The 23348-nt window shown below is 44.8% G+C and overlaps 1 protein-coding gene across 2 annotated transcripts; it reads left to right on the top strand.

The window, feature by feature from the left end:
* The first annotated feature begins 2340 nt into the window (after window positions 1-2340).
* Window positions 2341-11303, top strand: LOC121139281 (protein TCL1B2-like). Of its 2 annotated transcripts, XM_040742661.1 has the most exons (4): window positions 2354-2590; window positions 9114-9284; window positions 10526-10571; window positions 11139-11303. In XM_040742661.1, exons 1-4 carry the CDS (start codon window positions 2459-2461, stop codon window positions 11186-11188), a joined length of 399 nt encoding a protein of 132 aa, XP_040598595.1. In that variant the 5' UTR covers window positions 2354-2458; the 3' UTR covers window positions 11189-11303. The 2 variants fall into 2 exon arrangements, with proteins under 2 accessions (XP_040598596.1, XP_040598595.1); XM_040742662.1 differs by lacking the exon at window positions 9114-9284 and having other exon boundaries at window positions 2341-2590.
* Window positions 11304-23348: the final 12045 nt, after the last annotated feature.

Genomic DNA, 23348 nt, shown 5'->3' with positions numbered 1-23348 from the left:
AATTGAGAGGTAAATCTGGCCACCACAACAGATGATCAGAAAAGCAAAGCTTTGGGGTAACAGATGACACTGTAAGTTGTGAAGACCCATTTTATTTCTATTGTTTTTACAGACAAAAGGTTCAGCTCAAACGTAGGCACAATAATTGCCTGCAACAGAAATAGAGTCCAGAGACAGACATGGGTATGCCCCTACCTCTGCTTGAATTAGCATTTCCTTCCCTTGAGAAAGAGCACCAGGTCATTGTCTGAACCTTTGTCCCAGGAGTTGAGGACACCCATCATTGTGTGGTCTCTTAATGTGTTGAGTTCCCTATCTGCATCTCAAATCATGGTTCTTCATTTCCAAGTCCAACCATGCCCTGATGTGGTAGGTTCTCTACCTCATGTCTAGCCCAGTACCCTGGAGTGTCAGAGAGAGGTGTGCCAACAGCACAGTGCTCTTCCCTTAGTCCCCCAAGGCCAGCATAGTGCCCTTGCCTGTGCCTGTGGTCTGGAATCACCCCCACTCCAGCTGATGCACCTGTACTCAGTTCCTGGGACTTGAGAAGGGCTCCCTCTGCAGGGAGAGGTCAGCATTGCTGGGCAGAGCTCATGGATGGGGAAGAGAAATTAAATGCAGACTATGCTGCATCTCAACATCTCTCCATGCCAGGTAGCAGAGAGGGGCCAGTTGGCCAGGATACATTACCTCCTGTCAGCCATGGTGGGGACAATGACTAGACAGAGGACAAAAGGACCACCTTCCATGAACATCATTCCTTCCAGAGATACATTCTCAGCCTCTCCCTGTGACCCAGTAATTCTAGGGGCTCAGCTAAGACTGGCAGCAAAGCGTCAGAGCCAAGAATAGGTGAGTCACAGGATCCCACTGCCAACCACCATAGGCCACACCATTCATGCCTCAGTTTCTTCCTCTGTGGAATGGGGTCTGCTGTCTCTAGTCTAAAGATGCAGTACCTAGTGTCTTAGGGTCACTATTGCTGCAAAGAAACACCTTGACCACATGTATGTTGGGGGAGGTTCTCTTGTCTTACACTCCCACACTGTAGTTGATCTCTGAAGAAAAATATAAATGGAACTCAAGCAGGGCCAGAACCTGAAGGCAGGATATGGAGTAGAGGTCACTGAAGGGCGCTGCTTAGTGGTTAAATCTTCATGCTACAGAACCCAGAGCACCAGCACAGGCTGGCCACACCTACACCAGCTGAACTCTCCCCTCCCTATCAATCAGTAATTAGGAAAATACAGTGCAACCTTGCCTAAACCAAACTAAGGGAGTCACTTTCTTACTTTTGCCTCTCTACATTCAGATGACCCTAAGTTCTGTCAAGTTGCATAAAACAAGCAGGAAATGACTGCCGTGGGGCTAGGGGTCTCCATGCAGCTATGGGTCTCAGGTGGCAGAATGCTGGGCTAGCCTCTGCTAAGCTCTGGGTTGGATCTCCAGCCCCACAGAGAACTGGGCATGGAGCTGAGGTAGGGGGACCAGGAATTCAGGGTCATCATCAACTACAATTGGGTCTGACGATAACTTGGGCTACATGAGACCCTTCTGAGAGAAAAAGAAAGGAAGGAAGGATGAGAGGGAGGGAAAAGGAGGGAAATGCTGACAGGACACAGGTGTTCCCCAAGATCTGGGTGGAATGAAAAGAATCTGGCCTGAGGTTCTCAAAAAGGAAAAGGACACACAGAGCTGGTCTTCAGGACACAGGTGCTGCCCTCACAGGGCTGCTTTGTGACTGCCCTGCTGTGGCCTCAGTAAAGTGAGGAGATGGGCTGAGGAGATGGCCCCTTGGGCAGTCACACTCCAGGTCAAGGACAAGGTTAGCATGAAACCAAGCTGCCCTTGGCAGAGTCAGTCTCATTTTACATGGCCTTGATCACAAACATGTGAGAGGCAAAGGCTTGAAATCCAGAAGAAACTTAGTCCAGGTGTGTCTTCCTCAGAAACCCCCAAAGCCTCAGCTCTAAATCCATGGTTCTCCATCACCCTGCCAAAATGCATCCCCCAAATCATTTGCATGACAATTCACAACAGTAGCAAAATTACAGTTATGAAGTAGCTACAAAAACAATTTCATGGTTGGGGATATACCACAACATGAGGAACTGTATTAAAAGTTCCCAGCATTAGGTAGGCTGAGCACCAGTGTCCTAGATCCAGGGGGTTCAGCAAGTTTCCTGGTGGAAATGTGTTGGAGAGTTGGTGAAGACAACAATTCCTGCGGGTCTGGGCAGGGTCCACAGAGAGCCCTGTAGAGGGCTAGCCTGAGGATCCAGGGCACCTGGTGAAGCTCACAGCTGTTTCTAGGGATTTGTGCTCCTGGCCCAGCTGTAGAAGAACTGGGTTTCTCATGCCTTATCATCCCAGCCCCTGCTGCAACCCATGGTTAGTTCCCCCCTTGATCCTGCAGGACTCATTTTAAGGAAACCACCAGCTCCTTGGGCTCCTCACTATGGCTGCTGCTCCCCTGGTTCACCCTTCCATGCTTACCTCGGAATTACCTGGTTACTACAGGGATGAGAACCAGAGACTCTGGATGGTTGTAGGCCTGGGAATTTCTCCCGATCATCCAAGTCATATCATGGTGAGTTTTGAGCTCCAGGGAGTCTGTATCTTGACCTTGTTGGTAGCCTTGGTGTGCTAGGTTATGTGTGTTGGGGTAGATAATCACCCTGAATACTTCTCTAGGCTGTGGCTTTAGGCTACAATGGATCCTGGGACTCTATACTACTCTGTGATTCTGCAAGTAAAAAGTTTCTAGGTATCAAGAATGCTCCCCAAGGCCCCTGAGATGTTACTTAAGGGCAAAGATCTAGTGTAGGTGTGGTAGATAATATGTGTTCTCTGCCTGTTGCCTGCCTGAGACACCTGGGATAAATGACTGAGGTGCCAGTTAACATATCAAAGTGGCCTCTGGACATCAAGTTCTCCCAGCATCCCTCATTCCCATCCTGTTTCAGGGAATGGCAGACTTGCTTGCCCTCTACCCTGTACTGTGCAGCCCAAGGCCTGAGCCCCAACAACCAACTTTCCCATCACAGCCCACCTACTCTGGTCCTTTCCTATATAACTCAGCCACTTTGTCTATGCCAGTCTCTTGGCCCAGGCCACCCCACTTGGTTGTCATCTCCTCTTCCCTCGCCCCCTCTCCTCACATGGTCAGGCTCACAGTCATGTTCATTTCAAACTCACCCTGCCTGTGCTCTCCCTTTTATCTACAATAAACCTTCTCCTCCATACCTAGAAGCAGTCACATCCTTCCTTTTTCATCCTTTTTCCCCCTTTATCTGGGGCCAACTTTGATATGTTATCGGATCTCAGTTTGTCCCTGTTTGGAAAACTAGCAAAGGGATAATTCATCGATAGCACCATAAAAATAAAATCCTCAAGTCGATATGTTTTTCTTCAAACCTACACCAAATCAAATATGGAAAGTTTTAGCACCAAATATTTTTAGTTTAAAAAAAAACTCAGAAAAGAATTCTGTTAGTGAGGAGGTAAACAAAACAGCTTCCATGAGAAAGTTTGTGCAGTCAATAAATTCATTAGAGCCACATGTCTCCCAGCATCATTCTTCTGGGCAGCCTTGGGTTAAAGTAGCTGTTGGATCCACGTGTGCCTAGAGGGGCAGATGCAGCATGCAGAACAGCTTCTTGGGCAACTGAGCTAAAGGGGGCAAGGAGAATCTGATGGCTCCTGTAAAAGAATCAACCTGAGTCTCGCAGACAACGGTGTTGCTAAGGGATACATACACTAGATGTTCCATGGAGTGACATTTGAACTTGCTTGTAGTCCAGGAGGGAGTGAGGCTTGTGTTCTTCTGACACAGCCTCTTGAGTCCTTTGGGATTCCAGGTGTAATAACAGGCCCAACATTGTCCATCTTCTTCCTTTATTCCCTCCTCTCTCTCTCTCTCTCTCTCTCTCTCTCTCTCTCTCTCTCTCTCTCTCTCTCTCTCTCTCTGTCTCTCTCTCTCTCTGTCTCTCTCTCTCTCTCTGTCTCTCTCTCTCTCTGTCTGTCTGTCTGTCTGTCTCTGTTTCACTCTCTTGGTAAGTATGCCAAGAAATAGTCTATGTTCTGTTTTGTTTTGTTTTGTTTTTTAAACTTTTATTCTTCTCTCATACATTATATTCTGTCCTCAGTTTCTCCTTCCTCAACTCCTCCCAGTCCCTCCCCCTCTTCATCTCTCATCCATCCACTCTTTTTCCTTTTCCCTTCAAAAGAAAAGACCAGGAAAAACATGTTACAATAAGATAGGCAAAGGCACCCTTCCCAGAGAGATCACTGTGTCCCATCCTTGAGCTCTCCATGTTATTTAGCTCTCTACGTCTGTGGTTGTAGCATGACTATTCTTTTCTTCACAGCTAATGTCCACCTACAACTGAGTGCATACATAGATAGTGCAAATATACCATATTTGTCTTTTTGGATCTGGGTCACCTCACTCGGGATGATTTTTTCTAGTTCCATTCATTTGCCTGCAGATTTCATGATATCATTGTTTTAAACAGCTGAGTAATACTCTTGTGCAAATGCAAATATATCACATTTTCTTTGTCTGTTCTCCATTTGAGAGGCATCTAGGTTTTGCCAGATTACGGCTATTACAAATAAAGCTGTGGTGAATCCAGTTGAGTAAGACTTCTTGGGTTATGTTGGAGCATCCTTTGGGTATAAAGGAGTGCTACAGCTGAGACTTGAGGTAGATTGATTGCCAATTTTCTGAGAAACTACCATATTGAATTCCAAAGTAGGTTGTAAGTTTGCACTCCCACCATCAATGGAGGAGTGTTCCCCTTGATTCATATCCTCACCACCATGAGCTGTCACTTGTGTTTTTTATCTAAGTCATTCTGACAGGTCTAAGATGGAATCTCAGAGTCATTTTGATTTGCATTTCCCTGATGGTTAAGGATGTTGAACATTTATTTAAGTGTTTGTCAGCCATCAGAGATTCCTCTGTTGAAAATTCTGTTTAGATATGTGTCCTATTTTTAAATTGGATTTATTTGTTTTGTTGATGTCTAGTTTCCTGAGTTCTTTTTTTTTGACGTTTAAATTCTTAGCTTTTTTATTACTTTAATTTTAAATAGCTTGCTTCACATGTCAATCCCAGATCCCTCTCCCTCCCCTCCTCTTGCACCCACCCCAACATTCCCCCCAGCCTCCCATCCTATCCCCACTTCCTTCCACATAGGGGATATCTAGAGTCTGTCATTTCACTTAGGGCAGGGTCCAGGCACGCCCCTAAGAGTCCAGGCTGAGAGAGCATCCCTCTTTGTGTTATGGACACATGAAGTCCGTTTGTATGCCAGAGATATACACTGATTTACTGCCCAGGGCCCCATAGGTTGCCCAGGCCTCCTCACCGACTCTCATACTAATGGGGTCTGGATCAGTCCCATGCTGGCCTCCCAGCTGTCGGTCTAGGGTCCAAGAGCTCCCCCTTGTTCAGATCAGCTGTCTCTGCTGGTTTTGCCAGCCCATTCCTTGCCAATTTGCTCCTCTCTCTCTGTCACTGGGTTCCATGGGTATTCAGTTCAGTGTTTAACTGTGAGTGTTTGCCTCTGCTTCCATCAGTCACTGGATGAAGGTTCTAGGATAGCATATAGTGTAGACGTCAAGTTCATTATCAGGAATGGGCATTTAAGGTGGTCTCTCCACTATTGCTTAGCTTGCCAGTTGGTATCATCCCTTTAGATCACTAGAGGTCTCACTGGTGCCAGATCTGTCTTCTAAACTATGAATCCCTCTATTATGATATTTCTCAATCTGCCCTCCCCCCTATCCTACCCCCCCACTCAACCTTCCTGTTCCCCCATGACTTACTCTCTCTTCCTCTTCTCCCCCTCTCTTCTTCCTAGTTCCCACTCCCTCCCCCACCCTTTGCGTGTTCCCAATCTGTTCAGAAGATTTTGTCATTCCTCTTCTCTGGAGTACCATGCATATCTCTCTTAGGTTCTTTCCTGTTCCCCAGACTCTCTGTCAATGGAAGTGCAGACTGGCACTATCCTGATCCATGTCTAAAATCCATATACGAGTGAGTACATACCATGTTTGTCTTTTTGTGACTGGGTTACCTCACTCAGGATGATTTCTTCCAGTGCTATCTATTTACCTGTGAATTTCAAGATTCCATTTTTTTTTCTGCTGAGTAGTACTCTATTGTGTAAATGTACCACATTTTCTCTATCCACTCTTCAGTTGAGGGGCATCTAGGTTGCTTTCAGGTTTTGGCTATTACAAATAATGCTGCTATGAACATAGTGGAGCAGATGTCCTTGTATGGATTTGCATCTTTTGGATATATGCCTAAGAATGGAATTGCTGGATCTTGTGGTAGATTGATTCCAATTTTCCTGAGGTATCTCCACACTGATCTCCAAAGTGGCTGTACAAGTTAGCACTCCCACCAGCAGTGGAGTAGTGTTCCCCTCTCTCCACATCCTCCACAGCATAAATTGTCTTCGGTGTTTTTGATTTTAGCCATTCTGACAGGAGTAAGATGGTATCTCAGAGCTGTTTTGATTTGCATTTCCCTGATGGCTAAGGATGTTGAGCACTTTCTCAAGTGTCTCTCAGCCATTTTAGACTCCCCTATTGAGAATTCTCTATTTAGTTCTGTACCCCACTTTTTAGTTGGATCCTTTGGTGTTTTGGAAACTTGCTTCTTGAGTTCTTTGGAGATCAGCCCTCTGTCAGATGTGGAGTTAGTGAATATCTTTTCCCATTCTGTGGACTGCCTTTTTGTCTTGTTGGCTGTGTCCTTTGCCTTACAGAAACTTCTTAGTTTTAGGAGGTCCCATTTGTTAATTGTCGATCTCAGTGTCTGTGCTACTGGTGTTATGTTCAGGAAGCAGTCTCCTGTACCAACTCGTTGAAGAGTATCTCCCACTTTCTCTTCTAAGAGTTTCAGTGTGGTTGGATTTATGTTGAGGTCTTTGATCCATTTGGACTTAAGTTTTGTCCAAGGCGATAGACATGGATCTGTCTGCAGTCTTCTGCATGCCAATACCCAGTTATGCCAGCATCATTTGTTGAAGATGCTTTCTTTTTTCCATTGTATAATTTTATCTTCTTTGTCAAAAATCAGAGTGTTCATAGGTGTCTAGGTTAAAATCAGGGTTTTCAATTCGGTTCCATTGGTCTACGTGTCTATTTTTGTGCCAATACCAAGCTGTTTTCAGGACTATAGCTCTATAATAAAGCTTGAAATCAGGTATTGTAATGCCTCCTGAAGTTATTGTATAGGGTTGTTTTGGCTACCCTGGGTTTTTTGTTTTTCCATATAAAGTTGATTATTGTTCTTTTAAGGTCTGTGAAGAACTGTGCCAGAATTTTGATAGGGATTGCACTGAATCTGTAGACTGCTTTTGGCAAATCACACAAACTCCACCTCACAGACACTGACTCTCTCACACATTCTCACTCTACCACTTGTACACACATAATCATGCTATCACACACTCACATACTCTCACAACTCTCATGCTCACAACTCTCATACTCACAACTAACTCTCTCACACCTTCTCACAACTCACTCTCTCACACTGTAGTAGTGTGTGCATGTGAGTGTGAGAATGTGTGTGTCGGAGTGTGGGTGAGAGGGAGTGTGAGTATGAATTAGTGTTACTGTGTGTGATTGTGTGTCTCTGATGTGTGTGTGTGCGTGTGATATGTATTAGCGTGTGTGGGAGATTGTGTGTGTCAGTTTTTGTGTTAGAGTGTTAGTGTGACTATGTGTGTGTGTATGTAATGTCTTATTTCCCTCATGAAGTTGTAGGCTGGGACAGGACCTTCTCAGTGTGAACTTGGCAAAGATCAGGAGGTTTTATCAATTAGAGACCTCACAGAGAAGCTTTTCATTTTGTAGGCTCTGAGGACTTGGGAACACTCCCTGGTCTACCTTGGTGCAAAGCATCCAGAGGCAATGGGAGTTTTAAATATATTATCATTTACAAAAAACCAGGTGGCATATCAATATAAAGTCAGAATACCCACAGAGGGACAGGCTCTCACAAAAAAACATTAGGGCAAAAATCAGTAAAGTGACCTGCCACAGTGTGACAGGTGAAAAGAAATCTAAGCATTCACAGGAAGACAGGAGGACACAGATAGGAAGTCTGTGACATGCTTTCTACTCTGTGGTCACAACTGACATTTGGTTATAGTTTATAGTGGCTGATTCCTTTGGTTGGTTGGTTGGTTGGTTGGCTGGTTGGTTGGTTTTTCGAGACAGGGTTTCTCTGGGTAACACTCCTGGCTCTCCTGGAACTTACTATGTAGACAAGGCTGATCTCGAACTCATATTAGCCTGCCTCTCTCTCCTGAGTGCTGGGATTAAAGGCAGGCAACATCATGATTGGCTATGGAAACTTTTTCACCTTGTGACTTTCTGTGCTGGCTAAGGTTTCTGTTTCGCATTTATCAAAGGCACATGAAGCTCACCATCAACACCACATTGCATTTCTATTGTTAAAACCATTGCCCTGTGCCCTGTGTGTGTGTGTGTGTGTGTGTGTGTGTGTGTGTGTGTGTGCATACGTGTGTTATGCTTGATGAATGTTCGGGTGACCGGCTCTGTCACTCTCGACCTTATGTCCTGAGACAGCATCTTCCACTAAATCTGGAGCTAGACTGCAGTCAGGAAACCCCAGTGGTCCTCCCATCTCAGTTTTCCATGGCCCTGGCACATGTATGACTGTGACTTTTTTACATGGGAGTTGGAAAGTCAAACTTAGGTCCTCATGTCTGTGAAGCTATGGAGCCGTCTCTCCAGAATCTGTCTCGGTTTTGGAAATGACTGAGAGAGAGCCCTAGGGGCCAATCCAGCATCCGTGAAAGGTGCTGTGTGTCTGGAGACTGTGGCTACTGTGTGGGAGAAGCTGGGGATGAGCAGGGATGGGCAGAGGGAGGACAGGGTCAGACCAGGCAGAAGAGCAGCAGACATCCCAGGCCCTGGGGAAGACACAGGTGTTGGAACAAGGATGTGTTTATGTCTGTTGGAACCTCTCATCTTGACCTTTGCAAAAAAGTCTAGGCCAGCACCCAGGTATGACTAAAGGTATCTGTCCCTAATGTACCTCTCCCCTCTACTCCCTTCAGCCTCGAGACTCTATCATTGTCAAGTTGTGGCATGTGGGCGAATGCTGCAAGGAACTCCTGACCCGCTTCTTCCCAAGTTTTACATGTCTCCCCAGTGGGTGGCAGACACATTCTATGTTTATATACTCTGGGGCAGACTTAAGCGTCTGGAAATTAGTGGACCATTACTACGTAAGTGTTTGATACCTCCCATTGAAAGCTTCAGCAGATGAGGTGTCAGATGCAAATGTTTTTCATACTCTCCCACCCCTAGGAAGGTTTTTTCTTATTCTTATATTCCCATCCCCTTCATTTCCCTGCCCCCTCCTATCTATCCAATGCATTGCAACCCCTCTTCACCCAAAAATACAATTTAAGAGAAAAAAGAAGAAATGGGGGATGAGGAAAAATAAACCTCATCATGGAAACTCTTGTATGACACAGGGAGTCATGTAATAAACACTCTTATCCATATATGTTTACTTGAAAAACTTTATTGCAGAGATTCATTGATCTGGTTCAAGGTCTTTGGTTTCTGCTACACTGTTCATGCTGGGCTCTCACTGGAACTCCTCTTGGTTATCTGCTGGTACCTGTAGTGGAAACTGTGCGTCTTTGGGTCTGCAGGTTCACTCCCTTCACATGCAATGGCAGATCACAGATGGTGGTGATGGTGGGGAGGACCAACAAGAAACCCTGGATCTGGGCCTGGGTAAGGGCAGGGTTGCTCAGCCTGCCAGCTCTGCCTTGTCCTCCCTCATAGGCTGAGCCCTCCAGCATTGCCCTGGAAAACTCGCCTCTTGCAGTGATGAGCAAAGGACGGGGCCAGTTGTCCTGGCTTAATTTTTCAGGGTCAGATCTCCAAGGCTGCACAGTGTTGTCCAGGTGTGGCAGAGGGGACACTCTCCTGAGAGCGTCAGCTGATGAGGGGCAGGAACAGCTCTCCCCAGGAAGATTCTCACCTCTCCTTCATTCACTCTTCGTACAGGGGCTCTAACAGGGTCTTTTTCCATGTACAATTTGGGGAGTTGTGTTATGTGACAAAGTTGTTTCTGAGAATATGAAATATACTCATCTCCTCATCCCAGATATGGAACTTATAACAGACCAAAGTGCAGATATCACCAACCTCATCTTGGTTAGTTTCAGGGAGTTCTTGAAGATATTGTTGTTGACTTCTCTACTTCAGGAGGCTATAAACACAATAGAGGAGGAACAGGATGGAAAGGGAGAATGTATCCGAACACACATGTGGGTACCTGGGCACACCTGGGCAATGTGGAAGTAATGCTTCCTTCTGGCTATAGAATCTTCACCCCAGATCCCCTTCTGCTCCTTTCCCCTCTGTGCTGCCTCAAGTCTGAATGGTCATTGTCTTAGAGTTGCCTAGATTGTGTCATCCAGGATTCTGATGGCTGTTCCCTCTCCTGCAGATTGAAAACAGAGCAAATATCGTCCTACTGAAGGAGCCCGAACTTGGTGAGATGGCACCAGAAATCTTTCTCTCAGTATAGGAAGAGAGTGTTGGGGGCTCTCCCTGAGCTTTCCTTGTGTGGTCACCCTTCACCTTTGGGTATAAGTGCTGTCAACTAATCACACAGTAAGCACATAGTCACCCTCAGTCCTGGAAACAATTGCATATGTCCAGTGCTCCCTGTCACAGCTAAGGAAACAGATTCTGGGCATCAGAATGCAGGTCCTGAGACCACAGAGCCCTGGGATAGCAGTGATGGGACTAGAACCTAGTGACCTTGTCTCTCCAGTTTAATCACACTGGAGTGCTGTGTGGTATTGGCCTAAGAGAACCTACACTGGGCATCTCCCCCAGCTTGGAGGCAGCACTAACTGGTTGAGGAGAGATTGGTCAGAGGCAGGAATGAAGCTGGACTGGATGGAGCACAGACTTTGGGTTCAGCTTCCAATTCTGCAGGGATTCACTAAGCAGTCTCTCCTTGGTCCTCTCTAGGTATTGGTAGCCCTTCAGGTCCCTGAGCCTTGAACCCTCAGTGAAGAATTTATACATCTACTTCTCTACTTGTTCCCTAGGTCTCCAGTCTAGCAGTGCCTCCGGCATGGCAGCCCTGAACGTCAGATAAACTGCTTTCATGAGCCTGGCTGTCTGTATCCTAAGCCTTCTCCCTTCCTGGGTACAAGCTGTGACTTTCTTTTGCCTGTGATGCTGACCTTACAGATTGTCCTTCTAAAGACCTCTCATCCCTTTGAACCCCTCCCCCCTGGGCTCCCAGTGCAGCATGCCCCTCGGGTGACTCTGATCTGGAGGTGCCTGTGGAGCTGGTATGGATGGGGACTCCATGCCCTGTGGATCTCTGAGCTACCAATGCTGTCTGGAAGTTGACCTGGTGCTGTGCAGAGAACTCTGTGTTCCGTGCTTGAAGGCACAATAGGATGTGCACAGGGAGCATCTGGTCACTTCTCCCACATGCTCAGGACTTGGTTCCCAGAAGTGATGCTGACCCTAACGCCTGCCCCAAACTTGTTTTTAACTAATTAAACTTCACTGCTTTTACTTAAGTTCTGTGCTGGCCTGGTCTGTCTATATCTAGGTTCTAAAGCATAAAGTGGAAGTTGACCCCCAAACATTACAGGAGCACTGTGTGACATCTTCTGGACATTTCGTCACTGTGAGTTTGGTTGCTGGTCCATTTCAACATCAAAGGCACAAGGCTTTGTGCACCATTCTCATTCAGACCACATCCATCTTGTCAGCAAGCACACATAACACAGAATTTTAAATTGTAACATTTAAAGGGCCTGACTCTAAAAACCTAAAATTAGACAACAGAAAACCACAGAATGATATCAAAGACAGCCTAGAACTCAGAGAGACATGTGGATTGTTGGTTCCAACATGGGGGACCTCTTAATTCTTTTCACACAAACTCAGATTCTGATTATGCAAATCTGAATCCCATCAGGCTTTGGGACTGGCGTAAGGTGGTTAATGTGACAACTCTAATTTTATTTGGAAATGCTCAGGGTAGAGGCTATCTTGAATAGTCAGCACACTCCAGAGAAACAGAGCCAATGGGACATGTGTGCCTGCAGGAGGATTTGAGATTGGAGTTGGCACACGATGATAGAGCAAGTCCAAACCTGCAGTGGGCCAGCCAGACTCAAGATGGCGGATGGTGAGTGTCCACTGTGAAGGCTGTGCCACTGAAGGTTCTCTCTGGCTCAGGGACTGTCCCCAATTTCTTTACACTAGTGTCACAAAAAGACTGACCAAAACACTCTTGGGGGAAGGGAAGGGTCTATTGGCTTACAGGGCACACTCCATTGTTGGCAGAAATCAGGGTGGAGCTCTAGGCGGAAACTCCAGGAAGGAACTGAAACAGATATCCTGGTGGGGCGCTGCTTACTGGTTACGTCTTCGTGATTGGTCAGTTTATGTTCTTATGGAAACCAGGTAACCTGCCCATGGCTGGCCCCACCTACCGGGGACTGAGTCTCTCCTCCCCATCAATCCCTAATTAAGAAAGTGCACCACAGTCTTCCCTCAGCCCAGTCTTATAGAGTCAGTTTCTTAGTTGAGCCTCCCTCCTTCAGATACTCTAGGCTCTGTCCAGTTGACATAAAGCAAGCAGGAAATGCCTGCATGGGCCTTGGGGTCTCCATGCAGCTGGGGGTGGGTCTCAGATGGTGGAATTCTGGGCTAGCCTGTGCAAAGCCCTGTGTTGGGTCTCTAGCCCCACAGAGAACTGGGCATGGTGATGTAATCCCAACACTAGAGGAGTTGAGGCAGAGGACCAGGAATTCAGGGTCATCCTCAACTACAATTGGGTCTGAGGACAACCTGGGCTCCATGACACTTCTGAGAGAAAAAGGAAGGATGAGGGAGGGGAGTGGGGGGGAAATGGTGACAGGCACAGGTGTTCCCCATGATCTGGGTGGGATGAAAAGAATCTGGCCTGAGGTTCTCAAAAAGGAAAAGGACACACAGAGCCGGTCTTCAGGGCACAGGTGCTGTCCTCACAGGGCTGCTTTGTGACTGCCCTGCTGTGGCCTCAGAAAAGTGAGGAGATGGGCTAAGGAGATGGCCCCTTGGAGTCACACTGCAGGCCAAGGGCAAGGCTATCCAGAAGCCCCAGCTGCCCTTGCTAGAGTCAGTCACATTTTACATGATCTTGATGACAAATATCTGAGGGGCGTGGGCTTGATATCCAGAAGAAACTTAGCCCAGTTTTATCTTCCTTACTGACACCTAGGTTCAAAATCTGTAGGTCTCTATCCTCTTGCCAACATGCTTCTCCCAAAGCATTTACATGACAATTCACAACAGTACAGAAAAATTAGTTATGAAGTAGCTACAGTATAATTTTATGGTTGTGGATACACCACAACATGAACAACTTACATTATAGGGTCACAACATTCAGAAGGTTGAAGATCGCTGTCTTACGTCCGAAGGGTTCAGCTAGTTTCCTGATGGAAACGTGTTGGTGAGATGATGAGGACAACAATCCCTGGGGGTCTGGGCAGGGTCCACAGAGAACGCTGTAGAGGGCTAGCCTGAGGACGCAGGGCACCTGGTGAAGCCGGCAGCTGTTTCTAGGGATTTGGGCTCCTGGCCCAGCTGTAGAAGAACTGGGTTTCTCACACCTTATTGTCCTGGCCCCTGCTGCAACCCGTGGTTGGTTCTCCACCTGTCCCTGCAGGACTGCTTGTTAAGGAATCCGCCACCTCTTTTTGTTCCTCGCTATGGCTGTTACTCCCCTGGGGCAACCCCCAGTCAGGCTTATTGGGGAAAAGCCTGGTTACTACAGGGATGAGATCCATAGACTCTGGATGGTTGTAGCCCTGTGCTTTTCCCCCAACCATCCAACTCATAACAAGGTGAGTTTTGTCGCTCAAGGGAATAATAACCTGCCTAGCCACAGGTTCCCTGCCTGATAATCATGCCAGGTTTCACCTTGTAAATCTGATTGCAAAGTAGTTAGTTACTCCCATAATGTCCCTGCCATTAATTGTACTGGTATCAAGTGTTAAAGGGGAATAATGGAATAGGAAGTGTTGAATTGGGATAGCAACAGGATGTCAGGGTAGAAGAAATACAAAGAGGGATAAACATTAAAGACCTTTTGAAAACGATATACAGAAACCTTTTACCATAGAAGCTCTCTCTCTCTCTCTCTCTCTCTCTCTCTCTCTCTCTCACACACACACACACACACACACACACACACACACACACATGCACACACACATGCATGCACATGCATGCATGTATTTGAATTGTTTTCATTAAGAAAGTGTTTTAAAATGGTTTTTTATTTTTAGAAACACTTTTATTTACATATCCCTACCCTCTTTCCTCCCCCTCCCATCCTTTCTAGCTTCCCACTGAACCCCCCCAACCCACCCACCACTCACTCCCCAGGGATAGTGAGACCCTCCACGGGGGATATTCAAAATCCATCACATCATTTGGGGGAGGACCCAGGCCCTCCTTTGCGTATCTGGGCTGCATTAGTATCCCTCCATAGGGAATGGGCGCCCCAAGTCCACTTGTGGTGTAGGAATAAACCCTGGCTCCACTGTTAAGAGGCTCCATAGACTGTCTTGGCCTCTTAGCTGGTACCCACATTCAGAGGGCTTGGTTTGGGCCAATGCTGGTTTCCCTGCTTTACAACTAGGGTCTGCGTGCTCTCATTAGGTCAGGTCAATTGTTTCTACAGGTATCTACAGTTATGTCTTGGTTCATTTGGTCATCTCTCCTCCCTCTCAGCAACTGGATTCCAGGAGCATGGCTCAGTGCTCAGCTGTGGGTGCCTGCTTCTGCTTCGATCAGCTGCTGTATCAAGGCACTGGGAATGGTAACCAAGGTAGTCATCAGTCTCGTTATAGGGAAAGGGCATCAAAGGCAGCCTCTCCACCAATGCCTAGACTCTTAGCTGGGGTTATCCCTGTGGATCCCTTACTATTTCCTCTGTGCCAGACCTCTCTCCAAACCTATAGTGGCTCCCTTTATAAAGGCATCTCTTTTCTTGCCCTCTTCTATTCCTTCCCCTGTCTCCATCCTCCTGTTCTTCTCCCCCCCCCTTCTCCCCTTCTCTTCTTTCCATTTCCCTCTTCTCTCCCTCAGTGCTCCCAATTTGCTCAGGGGTTTCTTGTGCCCCTTCCCTTCTTAAGGGGGCCATGAGTTTTTCTCTTGGGGTCCTCCTTGTTTTCTAGCTCTTCTAGTGGTGTGGATTGTAGGGTGGTAATCCTTTTCTCTATGCCTAAAAGCCATATATGAGAGAGTACATATCATTTTTGTCTTTTTGGAACTGGGTTACCTCACTCAGGATGGTTTCTTCCTGAATATGTTTTGTTTTTATCTCTTTTTTTCCTCTGCCTCTCTGTAACACTCTCCTCCATCCCTCTTCTCCTTTCCTGTCTTTCATTTAACCAGTCTTCTCCTGTGTCCCACGTCCCTGACTTTTTCCTTTATCTATTATTTCTACATGTACCATAAATAACTTTTAACTTCATCACACTCTACATTAGTTTTGTCATTTTCTGTTTTACAGTCATGCATTGATTTAGTCAGCTTCAATTCATCTAAAGTGTGTTTATTTAATGTGTGTTTATGTAGTGTCATTGCAGTTACAACAGTTTGCTTTATCACTTCTGACAGGTACTGGGGATTGGACCTTGAAGAGTAGATTGCTTGATGAGAACCTCTCAAAGTAAAACTGACAGAGATATCCAAATTGACAGGTTACAATTCACTATACAGAATATTGCAAAATTGACTCTAGTGCCAAAAGCAATCTACAAATCCAATGAAACCCTCATCTAAATTTTAATAACATTCAAAGATCTAGGGAAAATTCTAAAACGTATATGGGAGCAGAAAATGATCTTAACAAGAAAGAGGAATACTGGAGATAACCAAATGCTTGATCTCAAATTATGCTACTAAGCCACAGAAACTAAATAACATTGCACCATAGTACTGCTAACTTCGACTTTATGGATAATTACATGCATAAATACATGATACATATATGTGTGAATATACAGTAAAGAAAGAGGTGTAACATATTTAGCTCACTTCAGTTTATTAAAAATATGGATCTAATGAACATAGAAAGTTATCTCAAGTCATTAATCAGTCAAATATGTTAGCCAAATAAGCATATTCATCATAAAATATGATAACAAAATTCTGAATCACAGTATTGCTCATAAACCCTTAACCTAAATTGCTAAAAGCTATCAAGATTACACACATGCAGTCAATTGTTATAATGTAAACCATTGTGTAATTATGAAGTTCTATGTTAGACAATCAAAGATAAACTTGCTATTTTCCAGTTATTAACTTCTAACAATAAAAAGTTCAGTATTGGAATTAAAAATTATATCCTCTCTTTGCAAGGATAAAAGTTGAGGGAACTTCCCGATAATGAGATTGATGACTACCTTATATGCCATCCTAGAGCCTTCATCCAGTAGCTGATGGAAGCAGAAGCAGACACCCACAGTTAAACACTGAGCTGAACTCCTGGAATCCAGTTGCAGAGAAGGAGGAGTGATGAGCAATCCTACCCACAGAAACAGCTGACCTGAACAAGGGGGAGCTCATGGACCCCAGACTGGTATCTGGGAAACCAGCATAGGACCAATTCAGACCCCATGAACGTGGGTGGCAGTTGGGAGGACTGGGCAATCTATGGGGCCTCTGGGAGTGGATCAATATTTATATATTTATCCCTAGTTTAAGAATGGGCTTTCGGAGTCCAATCCACATAGAGGGACATTCTCTCAGCCTAGACACATGGCGGAGGGGGGCGGTCTAGGCCCTGCTCCAAATGATATGACTTTGAAGATTTCCCCCATGGAAGGCCTCACCCTGCCTGGGGAGCAGAAAGGGGATGAGATAGGGGAAGTCAGTGGGGTAAGGGGAGGAAAGGAGGGAGAAGGAACTGGGATTGACATGTAAAACCCAGCTTTTTCTAACTTAAATTTTAAAAAAGCAAAAAGAAAGTTGAGATAAGTTTTTTGCCAGATGGTTGTGCAAACATGTGGTTTTGAGAACTGTCACAAGGAACCTCTCTGACGCTGTTTCCCTCCATTGTACTCCCAGGCAAGACGGTCCTTATGATTCAGATATGAAGTATTTCCCACAAGGTAGTGTATTGAAGGCTTAGTCTCCAGTACGTGACATTAGGAGGCTCCAGAGGCTTTGGGAGGTGGGGCCTAGCTATAGGAATTAGATCACTGGGGCCATATTCTTGGGAGCTGTCACAGGTCTCTGTCTCTCTCTCCTCTCTCTCTCTCTCTCTCTGTCTCTCACGCATACACGTGCTGTCTTGCTCTCGCTCTCTTTCGCACTGCTATGAGGTAAGCAGTTTCCTCCTCCAGACATTTCACCTTTGCCCCAAAGAAATGGAGCGAGCTAACTGCATACTGGAAGTTCTGAAACAATAATCAAAAAAACATCTCTCCTCCCTGTGTCATTTACTTCATCATAGCCAGAAAATGTCTAATGTCTTATCTCAAAGATTACAGGACAGAAATGCTCAGCAGCCAAAATAAAACATTTCGAGCACACTGGTCTCCAATTTTAAACAAAGTAAAAGTCAAGCAAAGGGTTGTGGTTAAGTGAATGCGCTTCACATAAGGGTATATATACACAAATGTAATTGGGATTGATTTACCTGTTTCGACCCAATAGAAATCAGACCCACACACTTTAAGAACACATAAAACTGCTTTTAAAAAAAAAAGAGGTGTGATTTGGCCTGGTTGCATTTATCTTTACTCCAAGTGGGTACAACAGTCTTGAGTATTTTCTTTTCAATGGAGGGCCAGCCCCAGGAAGGCTGCAGTGCACCAGAAAAGTAAGACACAGAAGAAAAGCTGCTGATACTATGTAAGACTTAGAGTCGCATGGTGCCCACATGGTGACTTAACCTGGATGGTGAGTGTGATAGCTAAACTTGGAGCCAGCTAAAACACAAGCTGGAGGCAGGCACTCCCGTGAGGCATGTTCTTGCTCACACTGTAGAAAGCAGGAAGACCTCCCCTAAAAGCGGTCAGCACCTTCCGTTGGCCCCACAGGTAAAAGGACATGGAAGAAGGAAGCTGCTGTTTACCCGCGCTCTCCTCACTCTCATTGGCAAGTTCATCCATCCTGTTGCTGCGGGGCTCCTTCACCATCATTCCCGACTTCTTTGGGATTCCAATGTAGATACAAGATGAGCAGCAGCTCTCCAGGAACCCTCTAAGCTTTCAGAGACCAATCCAGGGACTGCTGAGACAGTCAGCCTTGCAGACTGAACAGCTACCAGATCCCCAGCCTATCTAGTGTAAGATGGACAGTGTCAGACTATACAGACCAAATCCTGAAAATAGCAACAGGACTTACTTATATGGAACATGTTGGAGAGGATGGGGGGGCATTTTTAGATTTCATTAATTCTTATAAATTCTCTCTTACCTTCATTAGATTCTTCATCAAACCAATCTAATAGATACCACATTGATGCATATATCTGTTCCATCGGTTCTGTTCTGTTAAAGAACCCTGACTAACACAGGAGGGTTGGAAAGTCCGGAGCCAAAGTGCGGACAGGAGTGAGCAGACAGAAAGTGTGTGGATCACAGCAAGCATTAGTGTTTGGTGCCTGTCCACAGCAGTCACTTGGAAATCAGTCTGTTCAATAACTGCAGGTTTTGGTTAAGCTTCTCAGTCATAGGGCATGATAGAATAGCACTGGGGGTCACCGACAGATGGCCAGTTTAAGCCTAGTATCATCATCAAGTTTTATGACTTGTTCTTTGCAGCCTTTATTCCAGTGGCAAGCACTCTTGTTCCATCATGTGTTCTATTTATAGCATCTTTAGCATATCTTACAGGGCATGTTATCTACCTTGCACTCTCTTAGGGATTCTGTCTGATTTATTTGTCTAGCATCTATCTTTAAAAAAAGGTCCTATTAAGGGGCCCTGTATCAAGTCAGCCTCCTTGCTACTTGTTCTTAGCTTTATGCATCCCATTCATTTTCTTGCCAGTTACAGAAGAACTGAGTTGTCTGAGACAGCAAGCTCAAATTGCAGGAAATTTAAAAGTAATGTACGCAGTCAAGAAAAATATAAAACACCACCAATTCTATTAGAAATTGTGATTTCACTTGGTTTTAAATAATTACATCCAGGAGAATCAAATGGTACGTAACTTGACCAAATTTTGTCCTTATGTCTTTAATCTTACATCCAAAAAATAGAGAACAGTAGATTCCTTTTCAAAGTAAATCAGAATGAACAGTATATTCAAATACATATTACAGTTATGATATAAAGTATATCAAAACTAAAAGAAAATCATAATGCATTCATAAGTTTTACTCAAGGTAACTTGAAATAGTCTCTTTACAGTTTAGTATCAACCTTCACTGACCTTGTCTTCTTAAGTTGTTCACAGGTGCTTCTCTTTTTATCTTGGGGATAGGTCACTGAGAATAACTAGAGGACTCACTTATGTGGAACACATTTGAGAGGATGGTACAAAGAGGTAGGGCCATTTTTGGATGTCATTATCTCTCATCAGCACTCTGTTTCACTTTCATTGGATTCTGAAGATCTATGTACTTCTTGATAACAGTGAAGGGCAAAAGAGTAAATCATTAAAATGATGGCCCAAAGTTAGTGATCTTTCTGAACTAAAGAAAGTAAATGCAGCAAAGGCCAAATATTGTCATTTCTTAGACTATGCTTCATCTGTTATAGAAATCCATGCCAGAGAAACGAACAATTGATGAGGTTATTGGTTCTATCAACTAAAAGACTCTCCGGTCAAGCCCGGGAGTTTTCATAACACAAAGCAACATGCCACAATAAGAACTACGAAAGAGGAAGTGTTTGACTTTATTAGAAGAAGTGAGAGGCAGACTAAGAAAAGGAGAAAATTAGAATGGACAATTATGTAATACCAGGGGAGACACAGAGATCTTAATACCCCATTTTGAAGGTAATGTTCTATACCAACTAAAGTAAAAATTGCCTGCAGATGCCACCATCATAAGATGTTTCATCTATATTTTAAGATGATTAAATTTGAGGACCACTTCTTTTATCCCATGTTTCATATGTAATAGGCTCACCATCATGCCTATTATACATCTAATCATTTATTCATTCACCAAGGACCTGCTATGCACCAGCTACTGAGAAGGCAAACTTTATGAACATCTACTGTCACGTGTTTTGTACAGATACTGCACCAGCAATGGATAAGTAACAAAACTGATTCTTTGACAAGTTAATTGATTAGCAAATACATATATATTCATATATATATGGCCAGGCGGTGGTGGCACCAGCACTTGGGAGGCAGAGGCAGATGGATCTCTGTGAGTTTGAGACCAGCCTGGTCTATAAGAGCTAGTTCCAGGACAGCCTCCAAAGACACAGAGAAACTCTGTCTCAAAAAAACCATTACTACCTAAATGAAGAGAGACTAAAGAAAAACTATTCTTTAAAAGATGGGATGGGCCAGACTTAGCCTATGTCCCAGATTTGCTGACCCCTGGCTGCATCAAAGTGGAATGAGGAGGAAAACCAGAGAAACAGATGCTGCCATGACTGCCATTTGTGTGTGTTGATGGGACAAGACTGGGTCTTACAACATCGCTTGCAAAGGGCAACTAGGATTTGGGGTTTATCTAAGGAGAAACCATTGACAAGGACATGATCTGAGCACATATAGGAAAACAGGACAGGGCTAGATGAGCAGAGTCATTGGATTGCCAGGGTGTTTTCTGTATCTCCAACACATCTCATTTTTCTTCATGGGCTGCCTGAAGAATAACTACCATCAAGACCACTGGCACGAACATAACCATTGAAAGGGATTTTTTTTTGTTTTTTGAGACAGGATTTCTCTGTATTGGTTTGGAGGCTGTCCTGGAACTAGCTCTGTAGACCAGGCTGGTCTCGAACTCACAGAGATCCGCCTGCCTCTGCCTCCCGAGTGCTGGGATTAAAGGCGTGTGCCACCAACGCCCGGCCCATTGAAAGGGATTTTAAAATCATTTCTCCTCCTCTGCAATGAAAGACCACAAGAAAGGGGTCTTTCAGTCTGTCCTTATCGTGTTCTAATCATTTCTACCTCAACTCCTTCTGCTCCGTATGGTAATGTCAATGCGATAAATTATTCTGGATTTCACAAGTGAAACATGAGCAAACTACTATTTTTTTTGGAAACACATTTTGCTTTTTCTTATCGTTAATGCTTAGTTATTTTCTAATTCAAACTTTCTAGCAGTTTTCTATGACACCCATTCATCCAGGCATAGTCGTGCATGCCTGTAATCCCAGCATTTTGGAGGTGAGGGTGAGAAGATCCAGAGGTAAAGGATGGCCTCAGTTACACACACAGTTAGGCTGAGGCCAGACTGGGATACACGAAGCCTCATCCAAAAACAATCAGTATTTCAAATCATATGCTTATCAGTTTCTTGTTTTGGAAGATGCCTTCAGAGCTTTCAGATCTGGTTCACCCCAGATCAGTGACCCTAAAACACTTGGCACAGTCAATTTACCCCAGGGACTTTACATGTGTTAACAGCACATTGTATCTTCAAAGAATCTCAAAGTAAGAGGTCTCAAGTGACACAAACCTTTGAACCTAGAAACTTGTAAGGCTGCAACAGGTACAGTGTGTGTGTGTGTGTGTGTGTGTGTGTGTGTGTGTGTGTGTGTGTATGTGTATGTGTGTGCCCTTACTTTTTGACCAAGTCATCTGAAACAGGTGTCTCCAAAGTTTTCCATGCAGGGAAGAAAGAACTGGGAGATGCTTTGTATTCTTAAGGAAAACGACTCATATACAATCCCACTTCCTATCGGTCAGAACTCAGTCATAAAGGTCATCATGCTAGCAGGGGACATTAGGGGTATGTTTTCACTGCATGCTAAGGAGAAAAATTGCAGGAGGGAGCACCACCCGCCAAGCCCGCAAATCTGATCATCAAACCATTTTGTCTACTATGTACACAAAAGAACAACCTGGGGCCTACGTTGTTAGCCAATACCCACGATAGTGTTTTACTCCCTGGGTTCAGCCACCTATAAACTACAGAATGCAAAATATTCACTGGCACAGTCCCAAAGTAAAGTGCAGCTTAGGGACAACTCTTCAAAAGGTGACGAGTAAAATGCCTAAAGAATTGCACCTTGTAGCAAAATTCTGAGGTCCCACTGAATGCTGGAAGGCAGAGGTAGTTCCCAGATTGACCCCAATTCTTGCTTGCTGGAGCTTATTGGTTGGATCTAAAATGTCCCTCATAGACTCGCATATTTGAACACCTGTTCTCCACCTGGTGGAGGTTCTCTACCTTTGGAGGTTATGGGACCTGGATGATGGAGATAGGTCATCAAGGGCAATAATGAAGGGTCTTTGAGGCTATCACCAAGCCCTACTCTCAGTCCTTGTCTCTCTGACAAGATATAGTGATCCGTCTCTATGTGTTCCCATCACTACGGGCAGAGTCAGTGCAGGTAGTTTGTCCACATGTTGCACTTGTCCCTCTGAAACCATGAACTAAACCAAATCTTCCCTCCTCTAAGCTGCTTCGGTCAGATATTTGGGTATAACAATGAGAATAGCAAAAGCACTTGGACTGTGCTGTGTGACTCCTTGGCTCTGCTCTGCACTGACTTATGCTCCATTCTCTTTCATGTCTGACATGAGTGTTGTCAGTCATGCTGCAGTGGGAGGGAGCCTTAGGAAGCCCTGGAAGCCTTGAAACTGTCTACAGAGTTGGGTCATGGCAACCTTTCTCTAAGAATTTGAGGTTCTCTTGGCCAGATTCATGGTTTCTTCAGCAGGATGATTCCTTGGGGGCCCAGAGTTTTGTAGACAAAATCAGATGTCATAGCCATACCTGGAGTGCTGGACAGATTTCTACTTTCCGGGCATAGACTGCACTCATTATCAACTCCTCATGGTGCATCTTTCTCCAAATTAGCGGCAAACACGGGCCACCAGGTAGAATGGAACATCCTGCTCAAGTTACTTTATCTTAGTAAGAAGCTCTGTTGTCAGTTTTACATCTCTTCTCTCTTGTGGTTTGCAAGCATAAATAGGCTCAGATGTTTGGTGTGCTCTTATTTCTTCTTATAGATGAATCAGTTATCTTCTAGGACCATCTCTTTCTTCTAACAAGGAACCAAATGGCACCAAGAATAACCAGCTGGCAGAAATCCTTGCCCAGAACTGATTCTTAGTCTACACCAGTTAAGTAACAA

The sequence above is a fragment of the Mesocricetus auratus genome, unplaced genomic scaffold, assembly GCF_017639785.1.
Source record: "Mesocricetus auratus isolate SY011 unplaced genomic scaffold, BCM_Maur_2.0 Super-Scaffold_15014, whole genome shotgun sequence".
Classification (NCBI taxonomy): domain Eukaryota; kingdom Metazoa; phylum Chordata; class Mammalia; order Rodentia; family Cricetidae; genus Mesocricetus; species Mesocricetus auratus.
This window is presented reverse-complemented; position numbering and strand designations above follow the sequence as displayed.